The sequence below is a fragment of the Aotus nancymaae genome, unplaced genomic scaffold (assembly GCF_030222135.1).
Source record: "Aotus nancymaae isolate 86718 unplaced genomic scaffold, 86718_ANA_hifiasm-v0.15.2.pri h1tg000007l, whole genome shotgun sequence".
NCBI lineage: Eukaryota > Metazoa > Chordata > Mammalia > Primates > Aotidae > Aotus > Aotus nancymaae.
Window position 1 is genome coordinate 51,644,822 of NW_026988418.1, and position 23,863 is coordinate 51,668,684.

The following is a 23,863-nucleotide window of genomic DNA, read 5'->3' on the forward strand; positions in this document are numbered from 1 at the left end:
TTTCATAGGTAAACTGGGTAAGTTAATGCACCTGAGTACCTGTGGTAAGTGGGGCCTGGCACAGTGGCTCACATCTGTTATCCCAGTACTTTGAGAGGCTGAGGTGGGGAGCATCTCTTTGAAGCTGTAAGTTTGAGACCAGCCTGGCCAACATGGGGAAACTCCGTCTTTACTAAAATAACAAAATTTAACTGGGTGTGGTGGTACACAGCTTTAATCCTAGCTACTTGAGTGGCTGAGGCATGAGAGAATCACTTGAACCTGGGAGGTGAAAGTAGCAGTGAGCCAAGGCTGTGCCACTGCACTCCAGCCTGGGCAACAAAGTAAGATACTGTCTCAAAAAAAAAAACAGTAGTAGTAAGTGAAGGTACGATTGGTCAGACATGCCCTACGAAGCCTATGTTGAACAGGATGTTAAAAACAACACATACTAGAATATAAGTTTGGCCAGAAGCTCCAAAAGCCAGAATAAATACCAGGTATGCATATTTTTTTAAAGATACATACTAACCTCTGAGTTAAAATTGCCTACAGTATTCAGTACAATAACACTGTACAGGTTTGTAGCCTAGAAGCAATAGGCCATACTATGTAGCCTAGGTGTGTTGTATACTATACCGCCTAGGTTTTGTTAAGTACCATCTATGATGTTCATATGATGAAATCACCTAATCAAGTGACACATGATAATTCAATCTCAATTTACTATTGATACATGACAATAATATATACAAGTGTATATGTCATATATTAATTTATACTCAAGCAGTATCATGCTCAATTAAGGTTTTTCCAACTTAATTTGCTTGATGACAGTCTCAGCAAAACAGAACTTTGCTACTAGATTCTTCTACACCTGCCCCTGTTTGGTAATGGAATGGATTCTTCACTTACAGGACATATTACACTTTTAACCACAAACATCTGTGAATGAGCCCACCGTACATTTAAAAATAAGTGTTGCTTATATTTTAAATCAGAAGAATCAGTATCAAAAAGAAATACTGTCATTTATTACAGAAAGTTTTATTGGATATTTAAAATTTTTCAGACTTCAAGATTTAACATGGTGTTTGATACTGGTAAGTCAATAAAAGCAAAACAAAATTAACTTTCTTTGGTTTGATACAGCAGAAAAGTATAAGCAAAAATTAGAAATTCCAAGCACAAGAAAGCACACAATCCTTGTGAATTCTATCGTCCTTTTTTGATTGATTAATCTCACTTAACTGTCTTGCTGGTTAAAGTGGAAGTGAGGCTGGTGGGACTGCTGAAAATAGAACAGGGTATTTTTGCATTATTTAAAAATGAGGCGGGGCGCGGTGGCTCGTGCCTGTGATCCCAGCACTCTGGGAGGCCGAGGCAGGCAGATCACAAGGTCAGGAGATCGAGACCATCCTGGCTAACATGGTGAAACCCCATCTCTACTAAAAATACAAAAAATTAGCCAGGTGTGGTGGCATGTACCTGTAATCCCAGCTATTCAGGAGGCTAAGGCAGGAGAATCACTTGAACCTGGGAGGCAGAGGTTGCAGTGAGCCGAGATCATGCCACCACACTCCAGCCTGGGCTACAGAGTGAGACTCTGTCTCAAAAAAAAAAAAAAAAAAAGCAAGGTGCCATGGCTCACGCCTGTAAACCCAGAACTTTGGGAAGTTGAGGCAGGTGGATAACTAGAGGCCAGGAGTTTAAAACTAGCCTGGACAACATGGTGAAACCCTGTCTCTACTAAAAATACAAAAATTAGCTGGGCATGGTGGTGCATGCCTGTAATCCCAGCTACTCAGTAGGCTGAGGCACAAGAATCGCTTGAATAAGAGGCTGCAGTGAGTCAAGTGGTTGGATGCCACTGCACTCCAACCTGGGACAGAGCAAGACTGTCACTCCAAAAAAAAAAAAAAAAAGGCTACAGAGGGTAGGAGAGCTAAGAAGCTGAAATTATCTTCAATCTTATGTCTGTCTTACTTGTACACATTATCAGTTATCATTGTGGAAGAATTAGAAGGCTCTCATTTAACTAAAGCGTTAGCAAACATTTTCTGTGAAGAGTGACACAGCAAATATTTTAGGCTTTGTGAGTCAAGAGGTAAAATTAAGGATATTAAGTAGGTACTTATATAAAAGAAGAAAATATCCACTGTTTATTGTTGAAATGTAAACTATAATAATTAGGTTATTTACTGTAATACATGTCTACTGTTGAGAAGGATAAAATTCTCTTTTTTTGGAGATAACATTTCACTTAATTGGAGTTCAAAGTTACAAGTTCCCTATCATCAAAATGAATGACAAATGTTCACGTCAATGATGTGTTAACAAGATTGTATGTATTCCACTTTCTTTTCACATAAATAAGTACTGCCAAATACCGGTATTAGTCCATGAGTATATGATTTTAATTGAGCATATTTATTGCTTGGAAGGCATTTATAGAACTGTATTACATTCTTTTCCTGATAATTGCCTTTTACCATAATATTGTTACACTGCAGATTATTCACTACCAATTGAAGGTAAGATGCCAAGCCCCTTAACTGTACGGTGAAAACAAATTTTGAAATATGAAAATTTCCTTTGCATTTGCATCAAGTCTGAAAAACACTGCTGAAAATATAGCTTGAACCTGAAAAATATATCTGCTGCAAATCTATGTGGTAATGAATATCCTATCTTAACATCTGACAGCACTGGAAGTATATAAAGTATATAAAAGCAATCTGACATTATTTATGATTCAAATGTTAACTTGTTAAATTGACTTTACTGCAGTTTATGTTTCACAGAAAAGCAGTATTTTGCCTTGTAACTCTAAGATGAATTCATTAAGAAATATCAGCAAGTTTGCAGCAAAAGCTAATTTTCAAAACCATCCAGTATTCAACAGTAGTGGCTGAAGGCAGTACTGATTCAGAAAAATCTTACTCTTGGACCCTAAGTTCAGAAAATATCACAACAAAACTTTGCTCCTGCTAAGTCACCAAATTAGTGTTTCATAAGGCAAGTCACCCTAACAATATTTTGTTAGATATATTCAGCTTCTATTTCTTCTTATTATTTTTGAGATGGAGTCTTGCTCTGTCACCCAGGCTGGAGTGCAATGGTGTGATCTCAGCTCACTCCACCTCCCAGGTTCAAGCAATTCTCCTGCTTCAGCCTCCCACGTAGCTGGGATTACAGGTGCTCGTCACCATGCCCAGCTAATTTTTGTATTTTTAGTAGAGACAGGGTTTTGCCATGTTGGTCAGTCTGGTCTTGAACTCCTGACCTTAGGTGATCCACCTGCCTCGGCCCCTCAAAGTGCTGGGATTACAGACGTAAGCCACCGCGCCTGGCCTCAGCTTCTATTTCTAACAAAAAATGTCACAAAACTGGCCGAGCATGATAGCTCACACCTATAATCCCAGCATTTTGGAAGTCCAAGGCAAGAGGATCACTTGAGGCCAGACGAGCCTGGGCAACACTGTGAGAACCTATCTCTCCAAAAAAAAAAAAAAATCAGCCAGGGTCCTGCTTGAGCACAGGAGTTGAGGCTGCAGTGAGCCATGATCACACCATTGTACTCCAGCATGAGAAACAGAATGAAACTCTGTCTCAAAAAAAAAAAAAAAAAAGTCACAGAACTGATATTGATAGTTACATCCACAAGAGTGAATGAAGTTAACTGTCCACAATGACTAGTTCCCTAACACAAGGTAAAATTAAAATCTTCTCTAACAAAGTACTGCTGATGAATAATGTAATAAATATGATTTTTATACCTTCCATTTTCACAATCTGGGCAAATCTGTCCCACTAAGTCTTCTGCTCCACATACATTTTTATCCTTATCAGTTATAATGTATCTTAGCAGATTCTACTTCAGGTTACACTGAATTTGCACTTTTGCAACTGCTTTGAAACTATTTTCTCCTATAGCTGTTCCATGTAGACAACTCATTGAAGCTAGTTCTTCTGTCAAACTCAGCACTGACTTCTCGAATAAACAACTGAAGAGTACCAATAACATCAGTCTAATCATCAAGAGCCAAAGAAAAATACCTAAGATCATTTGCCTTGACTTTGAATTGACTACTGAAGTTGCTCCACTGTCCTCAACTCTTTGAGCAACTGTTCTTGCTGAGATGCTAACAGTCTTAAATAAATTATTTTTCTCTGGACACATTTCTTCAACTGTTGCAATCAAATATGAATTAATCATTGGTAAATGGCTTTCCTTGCTTGACCAAGAAATAAGCCACTTAGAAACTTACTTTAGTTGTGGCCTAATTTTCATTATTTTTGTGAAAAAACTCTGTTAAGATATTCTGTTTTACATTTTTTTCTGACTGTTGTTTTCCTGAGTTAGAAATATTGTGATGAGTGCTCAGTATGGTAATGTCCATGCTTACTGTGTACTCTTTTAACACAGCTATAGCATCATTGTGTAATAAGCACAGTGTTTTGCCATTTAATTCATAGCAAAATAATCCACATTCCACCATGCCTTAAAAGCTGATATTCAAAGTTAATTTTTCTTGTTTTGATGTGATGGATATGTAATGGTAATAAAAACTAATAAAATAGTGCACTATGGCAACATGTGGTGATCAACATGCTGCTGAGTTATAACTGCATCACTGCAATTAGTATGCTGAGCAGCAGAACAAAATGATGAGAGCAACACAGGTGGTTTCTGTTGCAAATACTACACTCTGTTGTAATGTGAAAAGAGCCATATACACTATGTAAACAAGTGAGTGTTGCTATATTCCAATAAAACTTTATAGATACCAGGCCAGGCGTGGTGGCTCACACCTGTAATCCCAGCACTTTGGGAGGCTGAGGCGAGTGGATCACCTGAGGTCAGGAGTTCAAGACCAGCCTGGCCAACATGCTGAAACCCCGTCTCTACTAAAGATACAAAAAGTTAGCCAGGTATGGTGGTGGGCACCTGTAATCCCAGCTACTTGGGAGGCTGAGGCAGGAGAATCACTTGAACCCGGAAGGCAGAGAGGTTGCAGTGAGCCAAGACTATGCCACTGCACTTCAGCCTGGGCAACAAGAGTGAAATTCTGAATCAAAAAATACAAAACAAAAACAACTCTATACATACTGAAATTTGTTTTTCACGTTTCCCAAAATATTATTTTTTTCAACGATTTAAAAGTGTGAAAGTCATAATTAGCACATAGGCCATCTAAAGACAGACGGTGGGTTGTACTTTGATGACCTCAGATTAAAATTTTAATATTATTACGAAAGGCAATAGAAGATAGGAATCTGCCTCCCATGCAGACAACGGAGCCAGACTTCTAGACTATCTCAACGTCAGTTTCCTGATCTGTAAAATGAAGATAATGTTAGTACTCACCTCACAGGTTTGTTATGAGGATAAACTGAGTGAATATGTAAATCATTTAGAATAATGCCTAGTATACAGTAAATGTATTAGCTATTAATATTCCTTACTCAGCAGAATACACTTGAAAGTGATTCTGGACTCCTATTAGCAACTCTATACTTTAAAACTACCACTGTAGGTTTGAGGCAAGCAGCCTTCTTGGATGAACATTACAGACAGCCTCCAAGTAAGACAGTATGCCACTACTAATGATTCTGTTCTACTGCCCACAATCCTTCTAGAATTTTCATTCTTAAGTAATTCAAACCACTAAATATTACCCCTATTCTCAGATGCTGCAAATCACCACAAGAATAGTTTTTGAACAGACCATCTTTATTCTAAAGTTCTGCTGCATCATCTAGATTAGTGAGCAAGCAGAAACAAAGGTGAAATTTTAAGAGGTATTTTTGGCAATAATTTTATATTAGACATTCATCAATAGATGATTTCATATAAAAGTTACAATAAATCTGTTTTGTTGTTGACTAAAAGCCTTTGGGTGAGACTCAAAAATCATGTTTATGTGCTTCCCAAAGTATTAAAAAGCCACAAAAGTTTGATTACATTTATTCATTATTTAATATGCATGAGTGTCAGCCCATCTCCCCAGTCTTCTACCAAATATTTCAGACTAAGGACTTAGGAAATTACTGGAGCCTTTTCATTTCTTCAGGATTAGCTCCCACCCCACATTATACATTTGGATATACAATAAAATATATCTCCAAATAATTTTACTTGTTTCTGTTTCCTAATTTTTTTTTTTTAAATAAACAAATTATTTGTCGGGGAAGAAAGTCAAAATGTGTTCATCAGATGACAGTTTGGAAACTATGCAAAATCGAAGTACCCTAAACAGTTTTTTTTTTTTTGAGGTGGCATCTCGCTCTGTCACCCACGCTGGAGTGCAATGGCGTGATCTTGGCTCACTGCAATCTCCACCTCCCAGGTTCAAGTGATTCTCCTGCCTCAGTCTCCCGAGTAGTTGGGATTACAGGCACCCACCACCATGCCCAGCTAATTTTTGTATTTTTAGTAGAGAAGGGGTTTCACCATGTTGGTCAGGCTGGTCTTGAACTCCTGACCTCAGGTGATTTGCCCGGCTCGGCCTCCCAAAGTGCTGCGATTACAGGCGTGAGCCACCACACTCGGCCTCCTAAACAGTAATTTTAATTAAAACCATAACAACCACTCACCTACAACCAAGCCGCATTCAGGACAGATCATATCACCAGCTCTGTAGTCCTCCACTAAAATTGCATCTGGATGGTTTGGACATGTGACTCTTGGAAGAGCATCCAAACTGAAAGAAAAAAGTTGTAATTTCACATCTTTCCAACCAACATATATCAAATTAATCTCCTGGGACAGGGGATCGGGGAGACAAAAATTTTGAGTACTTTTCCATACATAGGATTATAACACATGTAAGCTATATTTTCAAAGTAAACATCCCAGTTAGGTTACTTTTAATTCTAGCTAGTAATCGGCAAGTAGATTCCATCGGAATTTTTATTTTACAGGGGAAGGCTTTCAAAACATAAATAGAAAATAATTGTTTCTTCTCTTAATAAAAGGGCCACTAAGATTTTTTAACATGTTGATTAGTGTAGTAATGACTAGCTACCATGATAACCTGCAGAATTTACATTACCATCCAGTTTGTGCTCTTTGCCACTTATTTCTCTAGTCAGAGAACAATTTCTCTCTGTATTTTTCTACTTGTTAACTACCTTAGTAACAGATTTAAATAGTACACTGAACCCAATAAGTATATAAATGAAGGATGGTAGATGTTGCTCTGGTGAACTTAAGACTTGATGATTTCCTTTAGTCCAGAATTGAGTATTTTGTCATTCAAGAAATTGTTTCAAAAGGTACTTATTTATCTGTGATATTAATAATTAGCTCAATTTATCTTATCGTGAACAAAGCAGTTTGCAGAAGACACATTCATCTTAAATGATCTGACAGAATCAGCTGTAAAAGCAACAAACATTTGATCATTATTTCAGGGGGTATGACCTCACAATCATAAATGCTTGGCATCACTGCAAATAAGGCCCTTTAAAAATCATTTGAAGGGGCCGGGCACGGTGGCTCATGCCTGTAATCCCAGCACTTTGGGAGGCTGAGGTGGGCAGATCATGAGGTCAAGAGATCAAGACCATCCTGGTCAATATGGTGAAACCCTGTCTCTACTAAAAATACAAAAATTAGCTGGGCGTGGTGGTGCGCGCCTGTAGTCCCAGCTACTCGGGAGGCTGAGGCAGGAGAACTGCTTGAACCCAGGAGGTGGAGACTGTGGTGAGCCGAGGTCGCACCATTGCACTCCAGCCTGGGCAACAAGAGCGAAACTGTCTCAAAAAGAAAAAAAAATCATTTGAAATAATACAATAAATGGTTAAGTTATGGACATCAGATAAATCTAAAAGACAAAATCAACTGTTCTTATAGTATGTTAATAGTATTTGTGGTTTGGGGTAAAGTTTCTCATGCTAGCAAATACAATTCAGAATGTTAACTCTCAACTTAGAACGTGGTATCTATGGGAAAACTGATAAAATGATCCATATTCTCCCCCTAAACTTATCTAGTCAGCTTAACCAGAATATGTCTTGAATCTTTTCACGGGAAAACGAGATGAGTATTACTTTGTGTTTGTGCTTATTCCATAAATTCCTGTTAGGAAGGTATTTTAATAAATTATGACAACTAAAGTTAAAGTTGATATAAATTATGAAAAACTATGTTGAAATAAAGGAAAATGTTAGTAGAGTTAACAGTAATTACAAATTACTAAAAGAGGAAGCCATGAGAAACACAGTACCTAAGAACTGATATAATATCTCTGCACTATTAAAAAGTAGATAGAAAACTCTGTAGTTTATGTTAATGATATAGAAACATCTCAAAGATAAGAATAGTAAAGTAGAAAATCTATAGAAAACTGAAAAAGTATGAACTAGCTATACACAATAACACGGATGAACCTCAAAATGCTGACAGAAACTAGAGAGCAGAATAAAATGCCATTTATGCCAACTTTAAAGCAGCCAAAACAAATTTATGGTGTTAGAAATCAGGATGTGGTTTTCTCTGAGGAGGAGGAATGACTGAGGAGAGAGACTTTGCTAGTGTCTTAGCTACTGCTAGCAGTATCTGATTTCCTTACCTGAGTACTAGCTATATATATGTGCTCACTTTGTAACTGAGCTGCCTACTTTTAAAATCTGTGTGCTAACGTCATTAAAAAAAAAAAAAAAACGGTAAAAGCAAGGCAGTGAAGAGAGTTTAAATTAGGACACTTTTGGGGAGAAGAGCAGTTAGAACTATTTGTGTATGCTTTTTAAAGCATAAGTACTAGGAAAACACCAAGAAACTAGTAACTATGATCAGGGGAGACTTAGATGGCTGGGAGCCAAGAAACGAGGGAGACTGTTTTTCATGGTTTTAGTCTTTTGTGCTTTTGCTTTTGGACCATTTGTATGTGTTACCTATCAAGTAAAAGTATGCTAAATTAGTAAACTTTTAATCCAATTACCCACAATACAAAAGAGGAACCATATAAATCAGGTGGTGGACTTAGAAACAGAGAAAAACAATAGGGGAGGAATAGAGAAACAACCACCACTGAATTAAAATGAGACTACTAAAGTACCAGATAATCCCCAACCCCATTTACAGCTATCATTTATTGGGGATGCACTATATGACTGGTGTTATATATTATTGTCAATCTCCACAACAATCCTGCAAGAAAGGCACTATTTTCCATTTTAAAGATTATGCTCAGAGAATGATTTGCTGAAGTCATATTAAGTGGTGGAGCTTACATTTGAATGCACATTTGTACTCTTTGGTGAGGACACCAGCCAGTTTCATAGCCTAGTCAGTAGATCTTCCCGAGGGAAAAACATGCAAAAGGCAGAAATACATTTAGGCTAGGCACAGTGTCTCATGCCTGTTATTGCAGCACTTTGGTAGGCCAAGGCCAGAGGACTGCTTGAGCCCAGGAGTTTGAGACCAGCCTGGGCAACGTAATGAGGCCTTGTCTCTACAAAAATAAAAATTAATAAAATTTTAAAATAAAAAAATGAGCCAGGCACGGTGGTGTGCGCCTATAGTCCCAGCTACTCAGGAGGTTGAGGTGGGAGGATCACTTGAACTGGGGCAGTCACGGCTCCAGTGAGCCATGATTGTGCCACTTGCACTTCAGTCCAGGTGAAAGAGCAAGAGACTCCTCCAAAAAACGAAAAAGAAAAGAAAAATACATTTAACTTTCTTTGTTGTCACTGGTAGAAAAACTGGAACTGCAACAATACATTAATTGCAGATATCTAGAAAAAATTTCAGACTTAAAAAAAAAGCCATGATAGAATTTAAGTTGTATTTGAGTGATTTGAGGAAGCTAAAGTTTTCCATTTACCTACAAGGGTGCCTTACCTGACAGAACACCACACAGATAGAATGAGTATCCAATCAAAGAATCAAAATCAGCAAACAAGTGTGTCACTGGCTTTAAGGGTTCTAACCGAACAGTACATTAGCTAAAGCTGCCTCCCATCCCAAACTCTTTTTTTCTAACCACAAAAAAAAGTCTTGGCAGTTACCAGAAAAGGTTTAATTATTCTGTAAAAATGGCTTTCACTGTGAAACTAACCAATTCCACAGACGACGGCAGGGTCAGAAAAATAGTGCCAGAGTTCCGGAAGCTGTAGAATTAATTTGATACTTTCAATACAGCATTAGTTAATCAGAGGCCAAGTGCGGATAACAGGAAACAGGTATCTTAGACTCTACATTCTAACACTATCCTTGGAAAAGCCAACTTGGCATGACTCAGTTTACACTTATGCAAAAATACTAATATCTACCTCATAGTGGTAATAAGAGATATAATTAGGGTCTACAAGCATTTTTCAGGTCACAAGATTAAAGGCTGTTTCTGAGGATACTACATGCATTTCCTGTAGATATGAGTACATTGCATTCTTAAATATATACTACAGGGCGACTTCCCAGCACATATAACTAATTTTCTTAGACAAGATTTTCTTCAGAAGTACACAGGCAACGATATTTGTAAACAAACCCTTTAGCAAGGAACTAATCAACTCTTTCGATGGCTCTAGCTTCCACTTCCGAGGCCTGCTGCGATGGTAACCTGGTTCCATCCGGCTTACCAATGCTGACGTTCCCAACTCCCTAGCTGTCAGATCGATAGGGAACTAGAACTGTTTCCCGTCCCTTTGAAAAGGAGAAATTGTGGACCCTTGGATTGTTTGGATCGTAGATAAAAAAAAAAAAAACAGCGTAGGCGGGGAAAAAGAGAAAAGGAGATCGAAATATTCGGAAAAGACACGAAGGCAAGGGCTGGGGACACAGAAGCCCACCAGGACCCACAAAGGGTGGTGCCTACAGGAGAAGACACAGGACGCCGGGGCAATAACGTCGATAGCTGGGTGACCCCTGCGACACCCCGACAGTCCTGCTGTCTGGAAGTGCCTTTGTCCCGGCCGGTCGGTCAGTCCCGCCACTTCTCTCCCATATCCTTAGGCGCTCAGCCCGATGAGGCTGCCCGGAAACCGCCTAAAAGCCCGAGGAGCCGCCCCTTAGTTCGCCGGGCTCGGACAGACACACTAACCGGCTGGTAGACGCCATCTTCAAGGCCACTGCAGTGCCCGGAACAAGCCAAAACAGAACCGCCGAAAACAGGAAGCGAGTGTGGCGGAAAGACGCGCAGAGATGAGTCTTTATAGACAACCCACGCAGTCGTAACAGGGCGGGGCTACGGGTCGGGAGAAAGGCCAAGAACAGTGAGCGTCCTATACGTACGTGCTTCACGATTTCTTACGTTCTTATTCTGTTTCTGTATTTTGCTATGTTGTTAGGAGTGTCGAGGTAAGAAAAGTCTCATGGAAACCCTGCAAAGGGGCTACAACAGAGCTCCTCTCAATCTGACAGAGTTAAAACACGAAGAAAACCCTGGCTTCATAGAGATGCCAAAGCGTGCATCCCTAAAAGTCTAACCACACCTTCCTCTCCCACCTTCTCACCGCTACCACCCACCCCCTCAGCCACCCACCCCGCGTCAAGCGCTCCCATTTGAGCCAGTTCTCTCTCTCTTTTTTTTTTTTTTTCGGTCGCCGTTTTAACTGGCAGTTGGAGCTCTTGAGCCAGTTCTTAACGTGCCCCAAGGGTGATTCTTTCTAAGGAATATGGAATAAAAAAAGAAATTCACTTAGGTCATCCAGAACAGGTGTCTGTTCAGGCTCTGTCATCAGCTAGCATGTTGTCTTCTTAGGCACGTCCTTTACATAGGTTACTTAGGTTTATATAGGTTATAGTATCTTGCCTTGCATACCCTTTTAGAATTGGCAGATGAAACAAAACTATGTGAGAGCAATGTGCGTACGAGAGGCATGAAGCTATGGGCCGTGCTCTGATCATTTTGTTTTTTTCATGGCCTTTGCAAATTTGGCTGATAGCTAAGTATAGTAAACCTGGCAGAACATCTAGATACTGTAAAATATCCCTAGATTAATTAACCAAACTAACGTCAAAACAGTAATACTGCTACTAACAACAATAACACTGTTACTGGTGGAGGGTGTCCAGGTTCTTGGCGTTTTGAACAAAGAATTAGACAAAACGCACAAAGCAGGGAAAGAATGAAGCAATAAAGGCAGAAATTTATTGAAAACGAAAATACACTCCACAGGGTGGGAGTGAACAGAGTATACAGGCTCAAGAGTCCGTTTAGAATGTTTCTGGGGTTTAAATACCCTCTAGAGGTTTCCCATTAAGTTACTTGGTATAGTTAAATGAAGTAGTGGCGCCACAATCAGTCTGATTGGTTGTGGAAAGCAACCAATGAGAGGCTAAAGTGAAATTACAAAGTTACACTCCTATGCAAACTGCTTGAGCCCAGGAGTTGTGGCAGACAGAAAATTGAAAGTATCTCTGATTGGTTGCAGAAAGGAAGGAAGGAAGTATCTCTGATTGGTTGCAGAAGGGGGAAATTGAAACCCTAGAAAAAGGAGGCAGCACTACTGGTTAAATTAACTCCTGCTCCAGCTGAAGAGTCTCTTTCAATTTTCCATCTGCCACACAGAAAAAGTGTGCGTGTGGTGGGGGGAGTTGCAAAGGAAGTAGCCGCTGGTTCTTTTGTTACTCAGGTGTCGAAAGTTAGGGTTTTCCTTTTGATTTAGTTCTAGGAAATCAGTGTGAATCAGCCTTAGTCTCCCTGCCTCCAGACCCTATTCTGCCTCAACACTTTGCTGAAAACTATTCTTGAAAATATGGGGATTGGTAGAGAGAGAGAGTGCTTGGTGGTTTTCATGGGGTTGAGAACTTAGAAGATAGTGACTGCTTCCTTCATTTGGGGATAAGATTTAAATGTCATCGAGCACTCATTGTTTTCTTGAGAAGGTAGGAGATACTAGCTTCCTTAGAAAGAAAAGGGGGTGCTAGAGGCAGGATTTTAGGAACTGAAATGTAGGTGGGAACTAGGGAGCATGATTTCTTTTTCCTTTCCGCAACCCCGCCTTCTATTTTGTAATTCTGTAATTTAAAAAACTTGACTATACTCTTGTGGGTTTTTTTTTCCTCCCTCAATGTTTGGGAAAGTTTGAAAAATGCCAGCCCCTTTCAGCTGTGTCAAGTTGCAACCAGGAAAGAGCTTGGGAGTGCTGCACCTCAATCCAGTATTGGTTTCATGCTAAAGCGTCTTAGCCTGGTAGAAGAGGAGGAGTAAAACAACTGCGCATCTCTTGATGACCCAAACTATGGAACCTGCACCTAGTGGATTCATGGTGGGTATTTAGTAATGTTTGTTGAAGGGAGAGACTGAAACCTTAGAAAAGGGAGGCAGCGCTACTGGGTAAATTAACTCCTGCCTCACCTGAAGGTCTCTTATCTGTCATAAACTTGTAAGGATTTTTTTTTTTTTTGTATTAAAATAGAGTTTTGAGACTTGGATTGGCTCTCCTTGCTCCTCAAGCTTGCAGGCAGCCTATTGTGGGAACTTCTGATTGTGTAAGTTAATACTTAATAAACTCACATATATATATATACACACACACGCATATACATATATATATACATATATATGTATATATATTTAGTTCTGCTTTTAGGCAACCCTAATACAGAATTTGGTACAGGAGTGGTTCTAGAGGGACAGAATATTTAGGATGGAGTTCTTTTGTTGGTTTAGGGTTTCTGGAGTTGGATGCTTAATATGATTACACCAAAAAATGCTAAGGACTCTATTTCTGATATTGTGGAGAACACTGATAGTCCTTGGTGTGAACTGTTTAGAGAGTTACACAAAATAAATGCATTTGACACTCCTGATACACTGCTTGTGAGAGGCAAGGAGTTTAGTGACTTTATACATAATACCTTTGACCATATGTGGAGAACCAAGGAACATTATGAAACTGATTGGTTGTTTCTAAGTTCAGTGGACAACATGAAAAGAAAATGATGAACTCAGGAATTCTGTCTCCTGGCTTCAGAAGCTGATACTGAGCCTCAAATCAGCTAAGATTATCCTGAGTGACAGTCTTTGGTTCCATAGAGAAACAGCTGAAATTGTGGAAAAACAGACACAAGCTCTTATCATGTGAGTGGCTGACCTGCAATGAAAGGTGCATGCACAGCCTTGCCAGGTGTCTACTGTTAAAGTGCGGGCATTGACTGGAAAAGAATGGGACCCTGAAAGTTGGAATGGGGACATGTGGGAGGACCCTGATAAAGCTGGGGACGCTGAGTTTGTAAACGCTAATGAACCTTGTTAGCCAGAGGAAACAGCTTTTCCATCCCCAATAGTGACAACATTCCCTCCCCAACCCACGCTGCCATCAGCCTTTCTACCTTTGTCTGAGGAGATAAACCCTGCACTGCCTGAAGCCACAGTGATGGCCACCCCTGAGGAAGTTGCCAGGCAAAATAATGTTGATTCTCCTCAAGAGCCGCCCCCAACACCCCTGTTTGCTTCTAGAACTATAACTAGACTAAAGTCCTGGCAGGCCCCTAGAGGTGAGGTTCAGAGTGTGACCCCCAAGGAGTGTGACTGCTTGAGTTTTCTAATTTATATAAACAGAAATCTGAAGAACAGGCATGGAAATGGACATTAAGTGTATAAGATAATGGTGGAAGGAACATAGATTTGGATCAGGCTGAATTTATTGATTTGGGCTCACTAAGTAGGGACTCTACATTTAATGTTGCAGCTCAGGGACTTTAAAAAGGTTCTAATAGTTTATTTGCTTGGTTAGCTGAAATATGAATTGAAAGATGTGAGTGAGCTGGGAATGCCTGATCTCGCTTGGTTTAATGTAGAGGAAGGGATCCCAAGGCTTAGGGAGATTGGGATGGTGGAGTGGAATAGTCACTTTAGACCTACTCATCCTGCTGGGAGGGTCCAGAAGATATACCCTTGACCAGTGCTTTGCAAAATAGATTTGTGAGGGCAGCACCTGCATCTTTGAAGAGCCCTGTAATTGCTCTTCTCTGTATGTCAGATCTAACCTTGGGAACCACAGTTACACAACTGCAAAATTTAAATACGATGGAATAATTGGATCCCACGGTGGCAGGGACCAAGTGGTGGTACTCAACTGTCAAAGGCAAGGTGGCCATAGTTACCATAATGATAGCAGAGGCAAAGCAGCAATCACAATAGTCTGACTTGTGTAGAGCTCTGGCATTGGCTAATTAATCAGGGTATTCTTAGAAGTGAAATTGTTAGGAAGCCTACTGCATTCCTATTTAATTTATATAAGCAGAAAACTTCCAGGTAGAATGGACTGAAGACTAATTTGAATTGTAAAAACAGAGAATCATAGCCCCTCAATCAATTTCCAGACTTGAGGCAGTTTACAGACCCAGAACCCCCTGAATGAAGGGGAGTCCGGGTCCTCTTGAGGAAGGACCTCACTACATTACTGACAATTCATACAGTGAATCTTTTTCTCACCCTTCCCCAAGGAGACCTCCAGCCTTTTACCAGTGTAACTGGGTACTGGGGAAAGGGAAATGATCAGGCATTTCAAGGACTACCGGACACTGGCTCTGAGCTGACGTTGATTCCAGAGGGCCCAAAACATCATATGCGGTCCTCTGGTTAAAGTAGGGGCTTATAGAGGTCAGTTAATTAATGGAGTTTTAGCGCATGTCCGACTTATAGTGGGTCACCAGACTCATCCCATGGTCATTTCCCCAGTGCCAGAATGCATAACTGTCATAGTCATACTTAGCAGCTTGCAGAACCTTCGTGTTGGCTCCCTGACTGGTAGGGTGAGGGCTATGATGGTGGGAAAGGCCAAATGGAAGCCATTAGAGTTGCCTCTATATAGAAAAATAGTAAATCAAAAACAATACTGCATCCCTGGAGGGACTGAGGAGATTGGTGCCACCATCAAGAACTTGAAAGATGCAGGAGTGGTGATTCCCACCACATCCCCATTCACTCTCCCATTTGGCCTGTGCAGAAGACAGATGGATCTTGGAGAATGATAGTGGATTATCTTACGCTTAACCAAGTGGTGACTCCAATTGCAGCTGCTGTACCAGATGTGGTTTCATTGCTTGAGCAAATTCACACATCTCCTGGTACCTGGTATGCAGCCATTGACTTGGCAAATGCCTTTTTCTCCATTCCTGTCCGGAAGGTTCACCAGAAGCAATTTGCCTTCAGCTGGCAAGGTCAGGAATATACCTTTACTGTTCTACCTCAGGGGTGTATCAGCTCTCAGGCTTTGTGTCATAATCTTATTCGGAGATAACTTTATCACTTTTTGCTTCTGTGATATATCATACTAGTCCATTACATTGATGACATTATGCTGATTGAATCCAATGAGCAAGAAGTAGCAAACACACAGGACTTACTGGTGAGACATTTCGTGCCAGAAGATGGGAAATAAATCTGACTACAATTCAGGGGCCTTTTACCTCAGTAAAATTTCTGGGAGTCCAGTGGTGTGGGACCTATCGAAATATTCCTTCTAAGTTGAGGGATAATTTGCTGCATTTGGCCCCTCCTGCAACCAAGAAAGAGGCACAATGCTTAGGGAGCCTATTTTGATTTTGGAGGCAACACATTCCTTATTTGGGTGTGTTACTCCAGCCCATTTATTGAGTGACCTGAAAGGCTGCCAGTTTTGAGTGGGGTCCAGAACAGGAGAAGGCTCTGCAACAGGTCCAGGTTGCTGTGTAGGCTGCTCTGCCACTTGGGCCATATGACCCAGCAGATCCAGTGGTACTTGAGGTGTCAGTGGCAGATAGGGATGCTGTTTGGAGCCTTTGGCAGGCCCCCATAGGTCAATCACAGCAGAGGCCTCTAGGATTTTGGAGCAAGGTCCTGCCATCTTCTGCAGATGACTACTCTCCTTTTGAGAGACAGCTCTTGGCCTGTTAGTGGAAACTGAATGTTTGACTATGGGTCATCAAGTGACATGCATCCTGAACTGCCTATCATGAATTGAGTGCTTTCTGATCTATCCAGTTATAAAGTGGGTCATGCATAGCAACATTCTATCATCAAATGGAAGTGATACATATGCGATTGGGCTCGAGCAGGTCCTGAAAGCACAAGTAAGTTACATGAGGAAGTGGCCCAAATGCCCATGGTCTCCACTCTTACCCCCCTGCCTTCTCTTCCCCAGCCTGCACCAATGGTCTCATGGGCAGTTCCCTGTGATCAGTTGACAGAGGAAGAGGAGACTATGGCCTGGTTCACAGATGGTTCTGCATGATATACAGGTACCACCTGAAAGTGGACAGGTGCAGAACTATAGCCCCTTTCTAAGACATCCCTGAAGGACATCAGTGAAGGGAAATCTTCCCAGTGGGCAGAACTTCGAGCAGTGCACCTGGTTATGTACTTTACATGGAAGGAGAAATGGCCAGATGTGTGATTATATACTGATTCATGGGCTGTAGCCAATGGTTTGACTGGATGTCAGGGACTTGGAAAAACATGATTGGAAAATTGGTGACAAAGAAATTTGGGGAAGAGGTATGCAGATGGACTTCTCTAACAGGTCAAAAACTGTGAAGATATTTGTATCCCATGTGAGTGCTCACCATTGGGTGACCTCATCAGAGAAGGATATTAATAATCAGGTGGATAGGATGACCCATTCTGTGGATACCACTCAGCCTCTTTCTGAAGCCACCCCTGTCATTGCCCAATGGGCCCATTAACAAAGTGGCCATGGTGGCAGGGATGGAGGTTACGCATGGACTCAGCAACATGGACTTCAACTTACCAAAGCTGACCTGGCTACGGATACTGCTGAGTGCCCAATTTGCCATCAGCAGAGACCAACACTGAGCCCTTAATATGGCACCATTCCTTGGGGTGATCAGCCAGCTATTTGGTGGCAGGTAGATTATATTAGACCTCTTCCATCATAAAAAGTGCAGAGGTTTGTCCTCACTGGAACAAATACTCCTGATGTGGGTTTGCCTATCCTGCATGCAATGCTGTGCCAAGACTACCATTCGTGGACTCACAGAATATCCACCATTGTGATATTCATGACAGCATTGCCACTGACCAAGGCACTCACTTTATGGCTAAAGAAGTGTGGCAGTGAGCTTATATTCATGGAATTCACTGGCCTTACCTTTTTCCCCATGATCCTGAAGCAGCTGGATTGATAGAATGGGGGAATGGCCTTTTGAAGTCACAATTACAGTGCCAACTAGGTGACAAAACTTTGCAGGGCTGGAGCAAAGTTCTCAAGAAGGCCTTGTATGCTCTGAATCAGTGTCCAATATATGGTACTATTTCTCCTATAGCCACTATTCATGCATCCATGAATCAAGGGGTGGAAGTGGAAGTGGCACCACTCACCATCACCCCTAGTGATCCACTAGCAAAATTTTTGCTTCCTGTTCCCACGACATTGCGTTCTGCCTGCCTAGAGGTCTTAGTTCCAGAGGGAGGAATGCTGCCACCAGGAGACACAACAATTTCATTAAACTGGAAGTTAAAATTGCCACCTGGACACTCTGGGCTCCTCCTACCTTTAAGTCAACAGGCTAAAAAGAAAGTTAAAGTGTTGGCTGCGGTGATTGACCCGGACAATCAAGATTAAATCAATCTACTACAAAATGAAGGTAAGGAAGAGTATGCATGGAATATGGGACATCCATTAGGGCGTCTCTTAGTATTAACATGCCCTGTGATTAAGGTCAATGGGAAACTACAACAGCCCAGTCTAGGCAGGACTACAAATGGTCTAGAACCCTCCGGAATGAAGGTTTGGGTCACTCCACCAGGAAAGAAACCATAACCTGCTGAGGTGCTTGCTGAAGGCAAAGGAAATATTGAATGGGTAGTGGAAGAAGGTAGTCATCAAGACCAGCTACCACCATGTGCAGCAATGAGGACTATAACTGTCCTGAGTATCTCCTCCTTCTTTTGTTAAACAAGTTTGTGCATGTATACACTTGTACCAACAAAATATCCTCATTTTATTTCCTTTTCTTTTATCATGTGACATAAGAGTTATTGACTTCAGATAAGTATTTAAGTATTGTTAACTTTATGTAATAGTATTTGGGTTGGGGATTGGTGCATTTCTGGTTGTACAAAGGATAGGTGGATTATGTTAGGGGTAATTATGACCTTAGTAGTGCCTTTATTTGAAAATTATGTGTGATCTCAGGAGATGTGTATGGGTTCAGGTTGATAAGGGGTGGACTTGTGATGGTTAATACTGAGTGTCAACTTGATTGGATTGAAGGATGCAAATTATTGATCCTGGGTGTGTCTGTGAGAGTGTTGCCAAAGGAAATTAACATTTGAGTCAGTGGGCTGGGGAAGGCAGACCCACCCTTAATCCAGTGGGCACAATCTAATCAGCTGCCAGCAAATATAAAGCAGGCAGAAAAACCTGAAAAGGTGAGACTGGCCTAGCCTCCCAGCCTACATCTTTCTCCTGTGCTGGATGCTTCCTGTCCTAAACATGGGACTCAAAGTTCTTCAGTTTTGAGACTTGGATTGCTCTCCTTGCTCCTCAACCTTGCAGACAGCCTATTGTGGGGCCTTGTGATTGTGTAAGTTAATACTTACTAAGCTCTCCTTCATATGTGTGTGTGTGTGTGTGTGTGTATTTCCATTTCATATCTCCAATTAGTTCTGTCCCTCCAGGGAACCCTGACTAATACATCTGGTTTCCCAGTGTTAGTGGATTCTCTTCCAGGTGAGAATAAATCCAGATTTTCATTGGGAAAAGCCAGCAGTTTCTTCAAGTGCTGGGAAGTAGAATATACTCTTAAAACATTAATAACCTATAAATAGAAAATATTAACTGTTCTCTCTTTACAGATTTGGGGAAAAACATTGCTAGAAATTAATTCACCTCTTAATTCAATTTTCATCAAGCAATGTTTTTCTTTTAGACCTAAACTACTCTGATAAAAACAGCAAAACTCGTAAGTGGAGAGGGAGACCAGAAGGTGGGGATGACAAAAAACAAAGAAAAAACAAAGCAAAAAAACCCTAAAGGGTTCACATTAATAGCTTGTGACTTTCAAAATTAGTATCTTTTCCCAAAAAGATATCATTTTGCATTAAATATGTGACTTCACAAGTTTTACCACACTATTTAGTGGTGTTTTATCATATGTCCTGAAGTTAATATTTTCTACAAAACAACAACTTTCTCATTTTATAATAAAACATGGAAAATTTAGTGATAGATGAAAATATTATTTTCTGAAAATGTTTTCAAGTACACTTATTTTTTAATTTTTAATTTTTATTTTGTTTTTTAGACAGTCTTGCTGTTGCACAGCCTGGAGTGCAATGGTCAGCTCACTGCAACCCCTGCCTATTAGGTTCAAGTGATTCTCCTGCCTCAGCCTCCCCAGTAGCTGGAATTAAAGGCACCCACCACCATGCCCAGCTAATTTTTGTTTTTGTAGTAGAGACAGGGTTTCATAATGTTGGCCAGGCTGGTCTGGAACTCCTGACTTCAAGTGATTCAGCTGCCTTGGTCTCCCAAAGTGCTGGGATTATAGATGTGAGCCACCACACCCAGCCTCAAGTACACTTATTTTAGCCTAGATTAAGGTTTGTCTTTAAAGTCCTATTAGTCAAGTGCCCTGATGAGCTACTGGGGGAAAATGAGAAGGCAGAACATGTTCATATTAATGTGATTTGTTACTTTCTTAAAGACTGAATTTTAGCATTATGTTTTTATTGCTTCCATGAAAATTGCATACTAAAAGCCTTATTGTGTAAAATGAGTACCTCTTTGCAGATTATCTCATATTATTTGAATCTTAAAACTCTGAAAGTATTATAAAGTGTGGTCATGTGATGAGAAATTGCTTCTCTTATTATGGTCTTGCATTGCTCACAACATTATAAATTGATACAATCCTTTTCAGAAAGCAAGTTGGCAATACTCCAAAAATGATTCAGCTGTTAAAGCTTCATGAACCAGTAATTCCACTTCTGAGTACTGAAATAAGGAAATAATCTAAAATATGGAATGCTATGTTCATGAAAATGTCCATTGCAATATTATTTATAATAATATAAAATTGGAAGCAAGAAAAAAAAAGGAAGGTAAATGCTAAAAATAGAAAACTTAAAACTTTAGTTATAATATAAAATAGGAAGCAACTTTTATATTTGAAATAGGGGAATGATATACAGAAGGTTCCTAACATCTCAGTTCAATTTAGATGTTAAAACCAATCCATGTAACAAGGACATTTTTTTCTTTTTTTTTTCGAGATGGAGTGTTACTCTGTCACCCAGGATGGAGTGCAGTGGCATAATCTCTACTCACTGTAACCTCCACTTCTCAGGTTCAAGTGATTCTCCTGCCTCAGCCTCCTGAGCAACTGGGACTACAGGCATGCACCACCACACCTGGCTAATTTTTATATTTTTAGTAGAGATGGGGTTTCACCATATTAGCCAGGTTGGTCTCCTGACCTTGTGATCTGCCTACGTAGGCCTCCCAAAGTGCTGAGATTACAGGGCATGAGCCACTGCGCCCAGACACACACACACACACACACACACACACACACACACACACACACACAGTTTTAGAGGTGGTATTTGGTTCACCATAAAATACACAGGGGACTTTTACTGATTTTTTTCAAGTTAAAAAAAGGTTAACTTGAATGTACATTTGCTATTAAAACACACAATGGTTAGCCATCTTCCACTGAATTAAATGACTTTATTCTATGGTATTTGCATCAAATGCAGTATAAAAGCTGCATGAAAGTTCATGCTACTTTTTGCATACATCTGTTTTGTTTTGTTTTTGAGGTAGAGTCTTATTCACTCTGTTGCCCAGGCTGGAGTACAGTGATGTGTGATTTTGGCTTATTGCAGCCGCCATCTCCTGGGTTCAAGTGATGCTCCTTCCTCAGCCTCCTGAGTACCTGGGACTACACATGTGTGCCACCATGCCTGTTTAATTTTTGTATTTTTAGTAGTGTCAGGGTTTTACCATGTTGGTCAGGCTGGTCTCAAACCCCTGACCTCGAGGTGATCCACCTACCTTGGCCTCCCAAAGTGCTGGTATTACAGGCGTGACCCATTGCACCTGGCTGCATTCATCTGTTTAAATTCAGTATTTTGACTAACCAAACTACTTTCATACCACTCTCATCAACTGTTCACTTAAACATGTCTATGGGTTATTATGTTTATACTTTCAGTTATGTTAAATTGTAGTTGTAGTCTACATTGTTGTCGGTTTTGCAAATGAGGGGTTGGTTATATCTTTCTGCTCTCTTTGCTGTTATGTAGAAACCAATCCTTAAAAAAAAAAAATTTCCTGAAACCCAAGGTCAATAGCAGTTTGATTTTAAAATAGACATCCTGAAAATTCCCCACGAAGGTAGATGGTTCCACATCTAAATATCTAAAATAACTAGATATATTTGGTTCTTTCAAATTTTCATAAAATTTGTTTCAGAGTAATGTGATATGAGCCACACTTCAAGTTAATGAGAATTTAGTTTTGTCTTCTTTTCACATAACTAAATTAGGCCATGATAGCTCATAACTTTGAGTACTTTTATTTGCAACTCAAAAGTACTTGGACTTAATAACATGGAAATATGTTGGTTCACTTAATTTATTATGAGATAAGGAAAGAGAAAGATTATGTATCTTCTTAATATCTTTCATTGAGCATTGTAGACAGCTATTCCCATTTCCTGAAAAAAAAGAGTATGCCAGAAAACAGGACTGGGGCATCAGTGCTGTACCCATACAGCTAGTCCATTCAGTTCCCTGACCTTCCCATGCTCCTTCCCACATCAACACCTTGGCCAGAAGAAAGTGATGTTTACAGCTCTTGTGACACTATCTTGTTGCAATTGTGTAAGCAAGCACAGGGCCTGCCAGTATTTTTTTTTTTTTTTTGAGATGGAGTATCGCTCTGTTGTCAGGTTGGGGTGCAGTGGTGCCATCTTGGCTCACTGCAACCTCCTCCTCCTGGGTTCAAGCAATTCTCCTGCCTCAGCCTCCTGAGTACCTGGGACTACAGGCATGTGCCATCATGCCCAGCTAATTTTTGTATTTTTAGTAGAGATGGGGTTTCATCATGTTGGCCAGGATGGTCTCAATCTCATGACTTCATGACCCACCTGCCTCAGCCTCCCAAAGTTCTGAGATTATAGGTGTGAGCCACTGTGCCTGGCCAGGGACTGCTAGTATTTTTTTAAGCAAATATTTCTTAAACAAATATTTTATTTGGGGATATTTAAATTATTGAAACTTCCAAGCACAGAAAAAATTGTATTATTATTTTCATATGACCTAATATCTAATTTGCATTATTCAAATCTATGTTAAATGCATTCATATTGTACCCATGCATATTAATCTATTTATGCATTTTTGTCTTATTTATAAAAACAGATCACATTCAACAGTTTTTTTTTTTCAGGGAGCAGAGTGGGACCAAATTCTTTGACTAGATGCCATAATCTATTTTGTTACACCCCAATAATGGAGGAATTGGTTGTTTCCAGTGTTTTGGTATTTATTTATTTTTGAGATGGAGTTTCACTCTTGTTGCCCAGGCTGGAGTGCAGTGGTGTGATCTCGGCTCACTACAACCTCTACGTCCCGGGTTCAAGTGATTCTCCTGCCTCAGCCTCCTGACTAGCTGAGATTACAGGCACACGCCACCATGCCCGGCTAATTTTTGTACTTTTAGTAGAGATGGGGTTTCACCATGTTGGTCAGGTTACTCTCAAACTCCTGACCTCAGGGGATCCACCCAGCTCGGCCTCCTAAAGTGCTGTGATTTCAGGCATGAGCCACTGAACCAGGCCCAGTGTTTTGGTATTATAAACAATGCTGTTGTGAACATTCTTGTGAACATTTATATGTTCCAAGGGTAAATACCAGGAAATCAAAGGGCATATGCAGATAACATTTTGTTCAGTATTGTGAAATTGCCTGTC

At 40.3% G+C, this 23,863-nt stretch overlaps 1 protein-coding gene and 1 pseudogene across 3 annotated transcripts in view; one reads left to right on the plus strand and one right to left on the minus strand.

Annotated features, from left to right (window-relative positions):
• GTF2B (general transcription factor IIB) overlaps positions 1–23,863 on the minus strand; it is a 55,824-nt gene that overhangs the window by 25,291 nt on the left and 6,670 nt on the right. Inside the window, exons 1-2 of one of the 3 annotated variants that reach the window (XM_021666429.2) lie at positions 11,031–11,104; positions 6,580–6,686 (exon numbers count right to left, since the gene is read on the minus strand). In XM_021666429.2, coding sequence (XP_021522104.1) covers positions 6,580–6,686; positions 11,031–11,047 — 124 coding nt within the window. In that variant the 5' untranslated portion in view covers positions 11,048–11,104. Of the gene's footprint in view, positions 1–6,579; positions 6,687–10,478; positions 10,678–11,030; positions 11,105–23,863 lie in introns of those variants that run through there. The other 2 variants (XM_021666430.2, XM_021666428.1) reach the window with 2 other exon arrangements.
• On the plus strand, positions 14,311–18,834 carry LOC135273223 (uncharacterized; annotated as a pseudogene).